Raw genomic sequence first — 18,379 nt, 5'->3', positions numbered from 1 at the left:
CTGGGGAGCATCAGTCACGAAACTCTCACAAAGATGGCTAGGTTGAGAGATTATTGAGTAAAGGGTTATCATCTGTTTCAAGCAAGGGCAAGTAATTCCACAATGTTATGACATTAAGCATGCTAATCAAGAATCACAAATCTGTTAAAGAGAGATATAACAGTGAAAAGGCATTCCCATATGGCTTTAAAGAAAAAAATTAAAGGTAGAGCTCATGTAGTCACAAATTGTCCCAAGGATGTAATCTTGTGTTATTATGTCTTTGATATTTTTTACCTTCTTTTTTTTTTTTATATAAAAAAAATAAAAATAAATAAATAACTATGAAAGACTTGTTTATACATTCAGGAAGATTTAACCTTATCTCTGCTAGTAAAACCATTACAACCTAACTTAAACTCGGCAAGTCATGGCAAGGAAGTCACATCCATCATAAACTTCCAGCCCTGGCTGGTCCAGTTGATCCTCTTTAAAGCAAACACAGCGCTTACTCATCTTCCCAGTCAAAGCAATTTCCAGTGGCCTCTGGACTAACCTTGGGACGCCAACATCGCACCAAACCTAACACAAAATCACAATAAGAGATATAACTCATAGAACATTAAAATGTCAGTTCAATTATCATGAAACGTCTGAGTCATTTAATAACTATTTTTGACGAGATAGTTACTAACTCCACAATCTGCCTGACATGTATTATCAAAACTGAGACGAATACACAACAGTTAGAAAGCAGTAAGATATTGCTCCCAAGTCAATCATGAAAACGCATACCTCTCCTCCACTGTCCTGGCTCCACCTCGAATTGCAACTGAGTTGTTTGGCTTCTTCAATCTTCTGTTTCTCCAAAAGCTGTGCACCTCTCGCAGCCTTCACTTCAACTCCTTTCAAATATTTTGTTGGGTTTCCATGGCTGTCATAGTAACGACCTACTAACTTGCCAATAAATCTGAAAATAGGAGTTCAGCACTGAGTCAATACCAAGTATGGTGCTCCATCCAAGATTTTCATGTAACCATAAATTTGATCAAAGCATTACAATCATTTACCAACCTCGATGCTGATTTACAGCAACATACTTGGCACATTTAGTAATGCCCAAAGCAAATTCTCCTATATTTTCTAATATTTACAGCATCATATTTACCACTATATTAGACTCCAAATCAGTAAGATGCCTGTTTTGCTCATGTTGTAACCATGATGCTGTATTTTGTACTGAGCTGATGGATTTGCTAAATATGGTACATACAAAATTAGCCCATATCTCATGATCCATCCCAAGGGAACAAGTGGATCCATGCCTTGGACGGAGGAGTTTTACACTTTTTTTTTAATTTAATTTAATTTTCTTGTTTTGTTTTGATTTTTTTAAGGAATGCAATGTGGCAATAGGGAACATGTTGGCATGAGTTGGCACGGTTAAGACGCAGCAACAGGCCATGCCCAGGCCCTGTGTTAGACCCCCACGTCGAGTTGCCTCTAGAGGGGCCTCACATGCCCTAGTCATGCTGGGAACATACACCTTGGCTAACCCACAACCATGCCTTGGCTCGTGGGGTGACATGCACGGGGCGCCCAGCATGCATGCATGCCTTGGCCCGTGCGATGGCACCCACGGGGCACCCAGCATGCGGGCTAGCGAGGCTAGCATGCGCGTAGCACAGCACCGCGTGCCCATGCGCGCTGCATCACGCACATCAGGGGGCTGCACGCCCATGCGCGCGGCATCATGCGCCCCAGCGGGCTGCACGCCCAGGCGCTTCCTAGTGCGCAGGCCCGTGCGCACATCAGTGGGCCGCGTGGCCCTGCGCACACCTTTGTGCCGCAAGACCATGCGGGCGCCCATGCGCCGCACAGGCAGTCCAGCCCGCGCGCACTCCTAGACTTACCTTGCCGTACGCTCGCGTGCCCATGGCCCTCCTGCCGCACGCCAGCATGCCCACGCCCATCCTACCGCACACCAGCGAGGCTAGTGGCACGCCCCACGGCGTGCCATCCAGCGCACGGCTCCAGCCCGTGCCTTGCGGAGCAGGCCAGTGGCATGCCCACTAGGCATGCCATCTAGCGCACGGCTCCAGCCCTTGCCATGCAGCCAACGCCCAAGCCACCAGCTTGGGCCATGCCGAATCACTTAGCCATGGACCAACCAACATGCAACCACTTAGCCCACCATGGGCCCGTGCATGTCACACCATGGTTTAGTCCATAGCTCTATCTTATTGTTTTATTTATTTATTTAATTATTATTTACTTTCAAGGGACCTATTGGAGGTTTCCAAGTTGTAACTTATAAATAGGACCCTTAGTCATTTCATTCACATCTTTTGGCAAAACTCTTAGTGAGGGAACTATTGTTTGAGAGATCATTTTCAGTGCCTTTGCACTTGGGCTTTTTGGATGATATTCGTTGATCCTAAGAAGAGGATTACACTTTGCAATTCTTTGAATAAGTGTAGTTCGATTATCTTGTTCTTGCAATTTGGTTCAATTCATGAATCCAAGTTGGTTTATCAATATATGAGGTTTATTCAATACTTCTGCAACTCGTGAATCAAGGTTGAATTATCTTAGTGTTTATTTTTATTATTCAAGGCATAAGTGTTATTACTTGTGTTCTTGAGTGTTTTTCAAATTGTTCTTGGTGTTCATCCACAATTTCGGCTATTCAATCCATTTTACTCATAAAAGTCGACTAACCTAGTGTTAGTCTACTTTCCATAAATTGTTGGACTCTTCCAACCCTAGTAGCCGAACATCATTCTCCATAGCCGCCCACTCCACTTTTCAAACTAGGATTCCTATAATTTAGGAATCCCTAGTTGACCCAAACACTTACCCCATTCGGCCAAATCATCCCATTTGAATTCCTTGATTTTAGGAACTTCCATCAATCATTCCCCAAAGCTTGTTCGGCCAACCCTAGCCGCCCAAGCCTTGCCCTAGTTCCTAAACCCTAAACACAAACCCTAGCCGCCCACCTCCTTACTTCCAAACCCTAACCTAATCCAAAGTGGCGCTAACCTCATTCTACCCTGTTACCATGCTCCACTTTTCACCCTTGCTTCCATACACTTTACCAACCCTTTTTACCATCTCATACATCCAACCTAGCCTAAACACTTAACCAAATCTCATCTAAGTAGTCACCTTGACCACCATTGTTCGAGAATCAAGCAAGAGAGGAACGGAGGTTCGGTCATGACATCAACCCTATTGGCGTGGAGAACATAGTGTTTAGGGACTTGAACGAGATCCCTAACACCCTGCCTGCGGGCATCATGCCAACATTTTCCTTGTGGATGATTTGAGTTGTTCTTGACATTTTTCGGTACTTTTGCACTTGGGCTTCTTGGGTGAAATTCATGAATCCCAAGGAGAGAGCATCACCTTGCAATTCGTGAATAGGTGGTGATTCCATGATTATCTTATGAGTATTTCTCCATTTAACATCCAATTATCCATCCTTGCTCATATATTTTCTTGCATTTTCATATATTTTCTTGTACTTTCTCGCATATCAAACATATCCTAACCTCATCCTATATTTTTGATTCCTCATATTATCATATTTCCTAATATAACCATTCATCCATCCCAATTGCTATAGCCGAAAACCCCAACCCCATATGCAAGTCCTATAATTTAGGATCCAAACCCAATATTCCATTTTTTAATCCCTAAATTCTAGAAAGGGGGGACACTCGGGGTGGTTGAGAACATACATAAGGGTGAAACACTTCTTTTATTGGGAAGGACTTAAGAAGGCGGTGAAGAAGCTAGTGGCCGAGTGTGATGTTTGTCAAAAGGCCAAGTATGATACAAGACCTCCATTTGGGCTCTTACAACCATTGCCAATTCCAAACTTAATTTGGGAGGACTTGACAATGGACTTTATGGAGGGGCTACCTATTTGTAGTGGCTATGAGGTGATTTTGATGGTGGTGGACCGCCTTAGTAAGTATGCTCATTTCATTCCTCTCAAGCATCCTTACATGGTGACATTTGTTGACAATGTTGTGAAGGTCCATGGGTTTCCTAAGAGTATTGTGACCGATAGAGATAGGGTGTTCATGAGCACCTTTTGGAAGGGACTTTTTGAGTTACAAGGGAGCAAATTGAAGGCGAGTTCCTCTTACCAGCCTCAAACCGATGGGCAAACCGAGGTGGTAAATAGGGCACTTGAGCAATATCTAAGGTGTTTTTGTCATGAAGAGCAAATGAACTGGGGTGATTATTTGACTTGGGCCGAGTATTGGTACAATACTTCATTTCACCCTTCCATCCAAAGGAGTCCTTTTGAGGTTGTGTATGGAAGGCCACCACCCATCTTGGTGAACTATAAGAAAGGAACGGCTAAGAATGATGAACTAGAAAGCGAGTTGATCACTAGAGATGAGATCTTAATGAAAGTGAAGAGGGAGCTCAAGAGAGAATGAAAAAATACTATGACCAAGGGAGGAGTGTAGTTGCCTTCGAAGTGGGGGATTATGTGTACTTGAAGTTACAACCGTATGGGCAAAAGACCTTGAGGAAGAAGCTTAGTTTGAAGCTGTCCAAAAGGTATGGGCCTTTCAAGGTGATAGAGAGGTTGGGAGAAGTGGCTTATAGGTTGGAACTTCCTCCAACATCAAAACTCCACCCGGTTTTTCATGTAACGGTGTTAAAGAAGAGGATTGGGGACCCTAGGCTCATTGTAGAGGGGTTGCCTAGCTTTGATGATGAAGGAAGAATGCTTTTGCAACCAAAAGAAGCACTTGACAATAGAGTTGTAACAAGGGGGAGGAAAAGGAGGAAGATGTGGCAAGTGTTGATTCAATGGAGAGGAGTGCCAAGGGAAGAGGCTACTTGGGAGGATTATGATGACTTGGGACTGAGATTTTCACATTTGATCCTTGAGGGCAAGGATGTGCTTGAAAGGAGGGGGAATGTTAGAACCCCAAGAAAAGTGGCCCATGGCCAAGCTGCCCATGCCTTGCCACTGTCGCTGACAAGCCAGGACAGCCCCTTGACACTGTTGCTGACTTGCCAGGACACACGCCCAGGAGGACCAGCGAGGTTAGTGACAGCCAGCCTGTAACGCCCCAATGGAAGGCCCAAACAACATGGCCTATACTCCAAAAGGACTAGTCAATGATACAATTGGAGCCCCATTGGAACCTTATAAAGAGCAAGAACTTCTCCTTCCCAAGCAATATGGGATCCCATACACCACCTACCCTTATCCATATCATATGGGGTATCACAATTTACCCCCCTTAAATTCCCGACGTCCTCGTCGAGCCTATCCATTGTAGGTGGCACGGCTCAAGTCCCACATTTCTAGTTGGGATAGGCTCTGATACCATTTGTAACGCCCCAATGGAAGGCCCAAACAACATGGGCTATACTCCAAAAGGACTAGTCAATGATACAATTGGAGCTCCATTGGAACCTTATAAAGAGCAAAAACTTCTCCTTCCCAAGCAATGTGGGATCCCATACACCACCTACCCTTATCCATATCATATGGGGGTATCACACAGCCCAGCGTGCAGCATAGCCAGCGCACGCGCAACACCAGCCCAGGCCAACGCCCAGGCCCCTACTTGGGCCATGCCATGCCAGCAACAATAGCAACTGCACAACCAGCACCCAAGCCCCTTGCCAGGGCCATGTGTAACAGCCTGCTAGAAATTCATTGGTAAAATTTCTATTGACTTTAGGAATCTCGTGAAAACTCCATAAGTTTTTACGAATCGAGCAATCGTGCAAGTTTTATTCTATCAACATAGTCAGTGTTATCACTCACTATGGTGCTAGAAATATGAGTTCAATTATTTGAGATAGTTAAAAGTGTCAGAATGTGTTTTGGTCTACGCCATTAGACTCAGTTGATTATTTATGATTTTATGACGCAATAGCTCATTTTCATAATTTCGGACAAAACACTTGTTCGAAATTCTGAAATTATTTTTAGGGGCACTTCAGGGTTAAATTTCGGTAAAAAATTTTCATTATAGGTTAATATAAATACTTAGAATTTTTCAATACTAAGTTTATTATGCATTTTTTTTTGAGTGAATAGTAACATCGATAAACGCACCCAATGCGGTGTTTTCAAAATCTCAGTATGGAATGTCCAGATTAGGTTAGAGAAGTTTTATTTGGACACTAGACAAGATCTTAGCCACTCATAGTGAATGATATTAAACACTTGACACAAATAGAAACCATTAGATGGATTTGTGAAGGAAGTCAATGTGTGAGATTATGCCACCTAAGCAAAATTGTGTTTCATCTGTTCGACCAAATTGTGCCAGACCAAATAAACTTTCAATCCTAGCGAAACTCTGAATGGTTGGAATCTAATTGAAACCCTAAAACTTTGGTTTTAACCAAAACCCTAAAGGGTTTCGCAAACCCTAAAGTTGGCATCCAAACCCTTTCTAATCCGATTTTTAGTATTATGTTTAATCACTTAATTAAATCACTTCTACATGCTATTAATTAATCAAATTCTTATTATGACATCATTATCCAACTTTTTAAACCTTCAAAATTTTGATTGGGTCAAAAAAAATTAGTTTTGGGCTTGATAACATCTCAAATCCTAACCAAACCACCTTCAAACCCCAAATTGAAACCCACTTGGTAGGGGCCCGCCAAGGCCCACGAATTTGACCACCTTGGCATAACTTCTTGAAGAAGTTTCCTCCCCCACATGGCAAACCATCCACTGCCATTGGCTGCACCCATTAGTGCCTTGATGTAAAGGAGAAGTTCACTCAATCAACCTCCATCTCTCACAGCTGCTGCAGGCAGTCCTTTGTTCTAATTACTCTCCACTTTATGCCACATAGCCAATTCCAATCAAGGGTCTTTCAATCCCATAACTTCCCCCTCCAAGAGTCTAAAGTCGTACAAGACACACTTCTCTCCATTTTATCACTTCTTCCCCCCGTTCATAGAGAGAAACCCAAAAGAACTCTCTCGGGCAGATTTCTAGATCTTTTTGCGTAGCCATTTTTTACCCTTTGTAAGTATTTTCTCACGATGACTCCTTCATAAAACTTGTTCTTCTTTGAGTCTAGTTTCCGTGGATATCTTATTAGTCTCATTTCATGCTCATTTGATCTGTTAAAAGTATTTTTAACCATGGAAAGGTCATTATGGCGTGAAACTGAAGAGTATTATATGTTTTGAAATTTTTGACCAAGCTAATGGACATATCTTGGTCCAAAAATTTTATGGAGTGTTAGCATGTGTTTATGAATGTTCATTGAGGTTTTGTTGCATGAATAAAGCTTTTAATGATAGATTTCCTTAGATTTAAAAACTTGAAAACTGAAAGTGGAAAAACAGTTTTTGTTTTGTGAAAATTCGAATATTTTGTGGTTTGATCTTATTCCAAAAGCTTTGATATTTTTATGTGATGATCTTAATCCTTTTATATACATGTTAGGATGTTATTTTAAATATATTTAGTATTATTTTTAAAGATTTGATTTTTTCTATACAAGAAGATTTCGGTTAGGCATAAGATTTGATGTTGTTGGGTTAGATCCATGTTTTATTGAGTTCTAGCCATGTGATTTTAAGTTTGATAGTTGGATCTTCTTTAGGACACATTTTTAAACCATGAGATGTTTTAGTTTGAAGATCACATGTCTTTAAGCGATGGATCAAGAGATTGATCAAAGTTAGTTGAGAGAAAAGTTTTTATTTTTGGACTAAGTGTAAAACCAAAAACTCCAAGGATTGTTTTGTGATTTTGGTATCTTTTGTTTGATGATTTAAAGTATGGTTGATCTTAAGATGATGTTATGAATATGTTAGAAGTAAGATTGATTTTTTTTTGAATTCTTGGAGATGTTTTTATTAAGGCCGAAACTTGTGATTTAAGGGTTTACTTTTTTTTAAAAAGTTTGGTTCTTTTTACAAAAAGTTTAGTGTTGATGATTAGCTTTTCTTAATGGATATTTTAAATGTATTTTTAAACTTAGGATAGGAAGATCCTTGTTACAAAATTTTAGTTTAATCATGGGTTTTGAAGATGGAAAAAATTGCAACCAAAATCAAGAGAAATTGCCTATGAATGTTTCGACCATTGTGAGTTTTCCATAGTTGTAAATGGTTTTAAATTTTTCTGAGTTGATATTTGAGTCTAAGACAAAATTTTCATGAGGAATGTAAATTTTGGTAATTTTTGGAGTTAGGATGTGAAATCCTTAAGTTAGGAATAAAATGGTTATTTTTCCATATATAGAGGATAAAATGGTAATTTTACTCTAAGTTGTCCCTTTTCACTTTTCCAAATGTTAGTAATTAAATTTTTAACTTTTAGCATACTCTGTTATAGTTTCTCGTGTTTCACGCTTTATTCTCGTAGAACACGACAATCGAGGTAAGTTAGCTCTTAACTTACTATCAATTTACTGTGTATGTGTGATGGGTAAGGGAACTACAATTTATGTTCTTATGTTGTTATATATGCCATGTCATGCGATGTTTATCTATTACACGAATTATTCTGTCATGAAATATTTATCTGTTACACTATATATTATGTCTCATGTTACTATCTGTTGCAAGTATGTCACATTACGTATGTTATTTGTTACATGTATGTCATGTCACATAATATTCACTGTAATATATTATGCAATGTTACGAAATAGTCTATTACATGTTATGCCATGTTACAAAATATTGTCTGTTACATGTATGCCATGTTAAGAAATGTTATTTGTTATATTTATGTCTCAAAGTATGTCATATATGTCGTCTTATGTTCATCTCACGTCACGTTACGAAATGACATGTATGACAGTTAAGTTATTCATATCAATCACGACTCTAAGCACTAGGATAGGGTAATATCCTAGTGGAGCTCATTTCTTCACGCTGAAGTGTCTAAATAGGTGAAATTCCCTGGATTGACGAAGTACAGTCAACAAGCTGCGAATGGGGCCTAACTAGCTGGTCACCAGAGTGCGCCAGACACTTACGCCGACGGAGCCATACTTTATATTATGTGTGTCTACAGCAAGTGTGGCACAAACAATTCATGAGGCCACAACAACTGTGGAGTATACACTACGTGAGATACAACAATTGTGACACGTAGAATACGCGGGGCCACAGCAACTGTGGAGTACATATTAACGCACTCACAGTTGGTATAGACATATGTGTTGTGATACGGTAATTGGCAGGGACACAGCTCAAGGGGACCCGTGTAGCACCCGTATGGTCACTTTTATTAATTAAGTCTATTGAATAAGATTACAAAGTTCATGTATTTCACATTTAAGTCATGTTTCACGTTATATTATGTTCAAGTTTACGTTCATATTAAGTTTTAAGTTCATGTCAATCATGGTAACTTCATGAGATAAGAATACGCAATCATGGTAACCCCATGAGATAAGAATACGCAATCATGGTAACCCCATGAGATAAGAATACGCAATCATGTTGACCCCATGAGACAATAATTTCATGTTCATGTTATGTTCAAGTTTACGTTCATGTTATGTCATGTTCACGTTCACGTTATGTTTCAAGTTCACGTTTATGTTATGTTGTGCTCAAGTTCATGTTATGTTCAAGTTCATGTTCAAATTATATATGTTCATGTTCATGTTATATTTCAAGTCATGTTATGTTTTAAGTTCACATTCATATTATGTTGCTAGTCCATGTTATGTTTTAAATTCACGTATATGCCATGTCACGTCAAATTAAGTTTCAGTTTCAGTTCAAGTTATGTCATTTATGTTATGCTATATGTCAAGTTATGATATGCTTACTTATGACTTTGATTATGCATTCATGTTTTTACTGTCATGCATGCATCATTAACTTGTGTGGAAGTTTCCTATTAACTTACTGAGATTTGTAATCAAATATCACCGTAGTAGTCCCAACTACCATTCCCCTCGAATGGTAGGCGATGTGTCAGGATCAGAATAGGGAGCAGACACTGGCAGACTAGAGGAGGTTGATTAGACGCTGTAGACGCAACACGAAGATTGCAGCCTCCATAGTTAGGTCTTTGGATAGTATGGAGCTAGATCCCGTTGTTTTGAGATTACAGTCTTCTGAGACCCGTGCTGTAATCGTCGATGTTTTAAGTATGCATGATTTATGTTTTAACTATTTGAAATATTATAAGTTTGGTGTACAATATTGCTCAAAAAAATTATCTGCTGTGAATATTGTATAATGCTATATGCATTTTAGAAACATTGCATTTTATATGTCATGAATGGGACCAGGTAATCTTGTGTTGCATGTCCCGACGCTTTGGATGTTCGTCTGATCCCAAGCAAAATCTAAGGGCGTCACACCATGCCACAGCAGCAGCTGCAGGCCAATGCTTAGGCCCCCCAGCCTAGGCCGTGCTATCCAGCCCCCAGGCCAGCAACAAGCTTAGCAACGCCAGCCATCCTGTGGGCCAGCCTAGGCCACCATGGGCCAACGCATGCCAAGGGCCAACGTGGGGCCCACCAAGGCCTAATTTACAAAGGAACCTTTTTAGGATTTCCCACTATATTCTTGCTTTAAATAAGACACTTAGTCATTTCATTTGTATATTTTGACATTTTTCGATTGTGGACAATTTATTTGTTCTTGAGATTACTTTCAGTGTTTTTGCACTTAGAGCCTACTTGCGTGCAATTCGTGAATCCCAATGAGAGGATCATCACCTTGCAATTCGTGAATAGGTGTTGTTCCATTTATCTATCTTTGTTTAATCACCTTGCAATTCGTGAATATGTGTTGTTCCATTTATCTATCTTTGTTTCATCAACTTGCAAATCGCGAATAGGTGTTGATTCATTTATCCATCTCTTGCATATTTTCCATTCTCTATTCAATATCCAAATTATCCATAGTTTATTCTTATATTTTCTAATTTGTTCATATATTTTCTTGTGTTTTCTTACCTCACAAACACATTTTAAGCATCCATCTTTCCAATCCCAAATTTTCCATAATTTCCACTTTCCAAAGTTAGCCTCCCTTCATCCAAATTAGCCCTAGCCGAAACTCTAGAGTCCCACAAGGACTCCTACATTTTAGGAATCCTCACCTCATCTTCTAAATCCAATCCCTTAAATCACTTCGACTCTAGAATCACTCAATCCCACCAAAGACATTCATCCTCTTGTCATATTCTTTAAATTCTAGGAACAACCCTAAACTCATTCAAACACCACCAAATCCTCATTTCCAAGCTTTAGTCGATTGAGTCGTAGCCTCACTCATCCACATCCTTCCAAACCCTAGCAACCCATCCTACACACCAGCCCTAATCCAACTCCTCCCAACTTCGTAATACCCCTTAGCCACCACCCCAACCCTTGCCTAATTTCACCATACCAATCCTAGACATCACCCAAGTGGTGCCAATACCAAGGACCATCATCAAGCCATTTCACATTGCATCAAACACACAAATTCATCAATTAGATCACCCCAACTCATCATCATCATTTCCACTACTAAACACCATACATCCATCAACCTAGAAGCCCTCTATTGCCACAATTAGTTCAAGGCCAAGCAAGTTAGCAAGAATCATTCGGTCATCACAAGACAAGGCAAGCTAGCAGACCCTAATGTTTAGGGACTAGACCGAGGTCCTTAACATGTTGATGTTGCGCACGCTTGTTAGGGATATCGGTCTAGTCCCTAAACATTAGAGGTCCGCGAGCTAGCCTTGTCTTTGTGATGACCGAGTGTGCCTTGCCAACTTGCTTGGCCTTGAACGTATGATCGCAATGGAAGGTCCCTAGGTTGATGGAAGTATAGTGTTTAGTGGTGGAAATGATAATGATAATGAGTGATCTAAGTGATGATTTCGTGTATTTGATGCAATGTGAAACGGTTTGAAGGTTGCCCTTGATATTGGCACCACTTGGATGATACTTGGAGTTGGTATGGTGAAGTGAAGCTAGGATTTTGGGTAGTGGCTAAGGGGGATTACTAATTTGGGAAGTGATAGATTAGGGTTAGAGTGTAGGATGGGTTGCTAGGGTTTGGAAGGAGGTCGATGAGTGTGGCTAGGACTCCTAAATTGTTGGAGGTGATTTAGGGATGATGGGAATCAGCTAAGGCTTGGAAGGAATGAGTTGGTAGAGTTTGAATGAGTCTATGGTTGTTCCTCGAATTAATGGATTTGGAGATGGAAGATGAGATTTGAATATGGTAAAAGATGAAGGTCTTTGGTTGACTTAAGTGATTCTAGGGAATGAGTAATTTTAGGGATTGGATTTAAAAGATGAGGTGAGAATTTCTAAAATGTAGGAATTAACCTTATAGAACTCTTGGAGGTTTCGGCTAGGATTTGTGGGAATGGAAGAAAGGCTATATTTGGAATGTGAAAATTATGGAAATGTGATATTGGATGGATGGAGGCTTAGGATGTGTTTGATATACGAGAAAATGCGTAAAAATATATGAACATTCAAGAAAACATAAGAACACAATGTATTTTTGGATATTTGAATGGAGAATGAAAAATTTGCAAAAGATTGATAAATGGATGATATGAAGCTTGAATGGAAAATAAACAAGAGATTAATAAAATGAGTCAATGTCTATTCACGAATTACAAGGTTTTAACTCTCTCATTGGGATTCATGAATTGCACTCAAGTAACCCAGGTGCAAAAGCACCGAAATAATCACAAAAACACAACTCAAACCGCCCACAAAGGAAATATACCAAAAGAAGTAAAATGAAATGTCTAAGGTCCTATTTAAAGCAATAAGATAAGTGAAAAACCCGAAAAGGCCCCCTTGTATAATAGGTCTTGGGTGGGCCCCATGATGGCACGTGTCATATATTGGCCCTTATGGGCCATGGGCATGGCTAACATGGTTGGCATGGCTGCTAGTGTGTGGCTGGCATGGCCTTGGCGCTGGGGCTAATCCTGCGCTGCGCGCTGATGTCAGAACCCCTAGGAAAGTGGCCTCGGGCCACGCCTCGACATTGTCCTCAAGCCCTTGACACTATGATGGAGATCCAAGAAGGATCATTAGTAATGCCACTAGGAGGGCTAGGCGTGCCGAGGCTAGGAGGGTGGCATTGGGGTGCATGCATGGCTCGAGTGATGGGTCCTTGGGCACCCAAGACAAGGTCAACTATAGGAGGATCAGGTTGTTAGTCAATTCCTTGGTTTTAAGGGTTGATTGGCAAATCCCTTGAACTTAGGGGAGGAGGCAAACCCCTTGATTTTAGGGGATTAGGCGGTTGCAAGAGGGTTGCCCGAGTATCTCCTTCAAATTAGGGAGATTATCTATTTGTTAATTTGTTTGAGTTTGTTTCCTTTATTTTAGGCATTTGATAAGATTGTTTCCTTAAATTTAGGAGATTGATTTGTTTTGGGATTATGATTTCAAAAGATGTCATTGGAGGGAATAATTGGGGAAGGGCTAGCCGAACCCTAGTACTATTTATTTTGGTTTTGCATTGTAATTAATTATTATGCTATTTTGAATGAATGAGAATTTTCTCTTCTACCTTTCGGAAATTGAGTACTAGCTTGAGTTAGTCTTAATTTTCACCAACCAACCCATTGGTGGGATCTTTTTGTTGCCTTGAGGTTACCCTAGATTCAATCACCCAGCACCCCACAAACACTTGAGTGAGAGTGAGGCTTCCATCACATTGTCGCTGACATGCAAGGACAGCCTCACTAACACGCCCAAGGTAGCCCAACAGGCATGCCACGACACCAATACTGACATGCCCTTGACAGCGCCCAGCAGGCATGCCACGGCACCAGCCTTGACATGCCCTTTACAACCCATAGTGCCCAACAGGCATGTCATGGCTGGGCAGCCCTCAACGCCCACAGCAGCATGCCAAAAAGGTTAGTGGCATGCCTCAGCAAACATGTCATCCAGCACACTACTCCAGCGCAGGTGAGATTAGTGGCATGCCATCCAGCGCATGGCACCAGCCCATGCCTTGCAGCATCAACGCTCAAGCCACCTACCTGGGCCATGCCGAGCCAGTGCATGGCACCAAGCCATCCCCACCAGCAGGCCAACGCATGGCACCATGCCATGCCCATCAGCAGGCCACGCACGACATGATGCTTTGCCCACCAGCAAGCCAATACATGGCACAATGCCATGCCCATCAGCAAGCCACGTAGGACACCATGTCGTGCCCACCATCAGACATGAGCCAGACCAGCCCCACCGTGGGCCATGATGCACATTAGGCCATCCATGGGCCATTGCATGTCACGGGCCACATTGGCCATGCAAGACCATGTTATTTTATTATCTTTATTTATTTTATTTAATTATAATTCAAGTGACCTATTGGGGGTTTCCACTTTGTAATCTCTATAAATAGGACCCTTAATTATTTAGTTTACATCTTTTGACAATTTCCCTAGAGGACGGCTACATTGTTTTGAGATCATATTTTCGGTGCTTATGCACTTGGGCTATTTAGGTAAAATTTGTGAATCCCAAGAAGATGATCATCACCTTGCAATTCGTGAATATGTATGATTCATTTTATCCAATATATGAGGTTTCCTTTCAACTTTGTACACTTCGTGAATTGAAATTGATTTGTTTATCATTGTATTCATTCAAAGTTCTTGAGTGTTCATATATTTTCCATCTTGTTCATCCATATTTTCTTGCATACATTACATCTCCCCAAACACACCATACGCCCACCGTGGTGCATTCCACACTTACCATATTCAGCTATAACCCTAAAATACCCTTCTTCCAATTCCTTTGACTATAGCCAAAAACCCTACTTGCCATATAAAGATTCCTTTAGGAATCCTTATTTCCTTCCCATACCCGATTATTTCCATCATTGGCCAACCGGTCATACTTGCCATATTGAGATCCTAAATTCTAGGAACTCTCCTATATTCTCTCATTCATCCAATCAATCAACATCTCATAACCAAATCCATCATCTCCTAAATTACCTCCAATAATTTAGGAACCCTTCTTCCATCCAAAACCTAACCTCACTCATCATCCAAACCCTAAAACACAACACAAGTGACGCCAACCCTAAGAGCTCCCATCTTAGTTGTGCCTCCTATCTCAATCCTTTGAGATCATCACTTAGTTCACCCTTTTCAAACTCTTAAGTTTAAGGAAACAATCTTATCAAATGCCTAAAATAAAGGAAACAAACTCAAACAAATTAACTCAAACAAATTAACAAATAGATAATCTCCCTAATTTGAAGGAGATATTCGGCCAACCCTCTGGCAACCGCCCAATCCCCTAAAATCAAGGGGTTTGCCTCCTCTCCTAAGTTCAAGGGATTTGCCAACCAACCCCTAAAATCAAGGAATTGGTTAACAACTTGATCCTCCTCTAGTTAACCTTGTCTTGGTCACACCCAAGGACCCATCACCAGAGCCATGCATGCACCCCAATGTCACCCTCTTAGCCTTGGCACACCTAGCCCTCCTAGTGGCATTATGAATGGCCCTTCTTGGATCTCCATCAGCCAACCAAGGCCACCAAGGGCCAACCTAGCCATGGGCTATCATGGAGCCCGCCCAAGACTCATTTTACAAGGGGACCTTTTAGGATTTTCCCACCTATGTTGTTATTGTTTTAAATAGGACCCTTAGACATTTTCATTGGAATCTTTTTGGCTTTTTGATCATTTGACATTTTCCTTTGTAGAACGGTTTGGTGTGTTCTTGTAAACACTTTCGGTACTTTTACACTTGGGCTCTTTTGGGTGCAATTCGTGTATCCCAATGAGAGGTTTAACACCTTGCAATTCATGAATATGTGTTGTCCATTTATTTATCTTTGATTCATCACTTTACAATTCGTGAATAGGTGTTGAATCATTTATCTTTTTTTTTATCGATCTTATGTTTCATCACCTTGCAATTCATGAATAGGTGTTGATTCATTTTATCAATCTCTTGTTTATTTTCCATTCAATCTTATATTTTCCATTCTCTATTCAAAAATCCAAAAATACATTGTGCTCTTATATTTCCTAGTTGTTAATATATTTTCTTGCATTTTCTCACATATCAAACATAACTTAAGCCTCTATCTTTCCAATCTCACAATTCCCATATTTCCCACTTTCTAAAGTTAGCCTCCCTCCATCCACATTAGCCCTAGCCGAAATCCAGATTGCCTCCATCATTCCATATACATAACTTGCCTTATTTTGGAAACTCTAAGCCTTCCATAAGGATTTCCTAAACTTTAAGAATCCTAACCCTAGCATCCCCTCATCCAACTAAACCCTAGCAAAACCCTAAAATCCAACAAGGTAATTCCTACCCTTTAGGACTCTTCATCACATCTTCTAAGTCCAATCATCCAATCCCTAAAATCACTCAATCATTCAAATAACTCATTCCCTCAAATCACTCAATCTCTCAAACTACTCAATCCCTCAAATCACTCATTTCCTAGAATCACTTAAGTCAACCATTTCCAAATCCTTCTTCCATTTCCAAAACCGAAACCCAATCAATCCCTAAACTAATTCCTACAATTTAGGAATCATAGCTCACCCATCTCCATCTTTCCAAATCCAACCAAAGATCCTCATCCTCTTGCCATAATCCAAATCCTATCTTTCATCTTCAATCCCTTAATTCTAAGAACATCCTTAGAATCTACATAAGTGTTCTTGGTGGGTGGCTTCAATTTGATTTCCTTGGCTAACCAAGGCTTCAATTCATCAACAAAAGTGCTCACAAGGGCCCCCTCGGACCAACCTCTCACAAGTGTTTGAAGTTGTCTAAATTCTTCAATGTAAACATGCACCTTCCCTTATTGCCTCAACTTGGCAAGTTGGCCATGATGATTAATAGTAGGGGATGGTACAAATTGAATAAGGAATTCTTTCTCAAAAGCCATCCATCCCATTCTCTTTCTTTCTTTCTCATATTGGTCTCTTATCCATCTCCACCATGTCGTGCCCATCAACATCAGCGCACGGCACCATGTCGTGCCCACCAGCAGGCCCATGCATGGCACCATGCCATGCCCATCAGCAAACCATGCACGGCACCATACCGTGCCCACCAACAGACCCACGCATGGCACCATGCCATGCCCATCAGCATTGCACGGCACCATGTCGTGCCCCAACAACCATGAGCCAGATCAGCCCAGCCGTGGGCCATAAACCACACTAGCCCATCTAGGGCCATTGCATGCCATTGGCCACCATGGCCTTTGCAAGACTATTTTATTGCTTTCATTTATTTTTATTTAAGTATTTTCCAAGGAACCTTTTGGGGATTTCCACTTTGTAATCTCTATAAATAGGACCCTTAGTCATTTAGTTTACATCTTTTGACAATTTCCCTAGAGGACGGCTATATTGTTCTTGAGATCATATTTTCGATGCTTATATACTTGGACTCTTTTGGGTGCAATTTGTGAATCCCTAAATAGAGGATCACACCTTGTAATTCGTGAATATGTGTGATTCATTTTATCTAATATATGAGGTTTCTTTTCAACTTTGTGCAATTCTTAAATCGAAGTTGATTTGTTTATTTTTGTATTCATTCAAAGTTCTTGAGTGTTCATATATTTTCCATTGTGTTCATACACTTTTTTGCATAATTCTCATCTCCCAAACACTTCCATACGCCAACCATATTGCCAACCCTACTTTCCATATTCGGTTACACCCTTAATTTCCCTTATTCCATTCTCGAATTACCAAAGCCGAAAACCCTACTTACCATATAAGGATTCCTAAACTTAGAATCCTAATTCCCTTCCATATTCGATTATTCTCATCCTTAGCCAATCGGACATACTTACCATAGTGGATCCCTTAATTCTAGGAATCATCTTAGAATTACTCATTCTTCATATCAATCCATTCCATCTTGCCATAGCCGAAATCCATCACTCCTAAATTGCCTTTTACAATTTTGGAAACACTCTTCCATCCAAACCCTAGCCTCACTCATCATCCAAACCCTAATCTCATCACAAGTGGCGCCAACTTCAACAGTCTCTTCTCTAGACGTGCCTCATTACTCAAGTGCTTGGGTTCATCACTTAGATAACCCTTTTCATCACCATCATACACTATTTCATCACTAAACACCAAACCTCCATTAATCTAAGGACCTTTTTCAAGGTCAAGCAAGAGAGCTAGCCACTTTGGTCATCACAAGGAGAATCAAGAAAGGAAGAATATAGTGTTTAGGGACTAGACCAAGATTCCTAACATTAATTGGTACTTTCATTGAAAGGATTCTTGCTTAGTGGTTTTTAGAAGTTTTCACTTCTCCTTGAGGTAAACGACGCATTAACTTGAACCTTGTGAATTGGTTGGGGAATCCCTCTGGGATTCCATTGTTATTTTGTTATTGTTTGTGAAA

At 40.5% G+C, this 18,379-nt stretch overlaps 1 protein-coding gene across 1 annotated transcript in view; it reads right to left on the bottom strand.

The window, feature by feature from the left end:
- Positions 1–261: 261 nt before the first annotated feature.
- LOC108981236 (membrane-associated progesterone-binding protein 4-like) overlaps positions 262–18,379 on the bottom strand; it is a 34,233-nt gene continuing 16,115 nt past the window's right edge. Inside the window, exons 7-8 of the mRNA XM_035691319.1 lie at positions 775–949; positions 262–561 (exon numbers count right to left, since the gene is read on the bottom strand). Of these exons, the coding sequence (XP_035547212.1) occupies positions 394–561; positions 775–949 (343 nt within the window). The 3' untranslated portion in view covers positions 262–393. The remainder of the gene's footprint in view (positions 562–774; positions 950–18,379) is intronic.

Source organism: Juglans regia, chromosome 6, assembly GCF_001411555.2.
Source record: "Juglans regia cultivar Chandler chromosome 6, Walnut 2.0, whole genome shotgun sequence".
Lineage (NCBI taxonomy): Eukaryota > Viridiplantae > Streptophyta > Magnoliopsida > Fagales > Juglandaceae > Juglans > Juglans regia.
The sequence above is the reverse complement of the archived record's forward strand: the minus strand, read 5'-3'. Positions and strand labels throughout refer to the sequence as shown.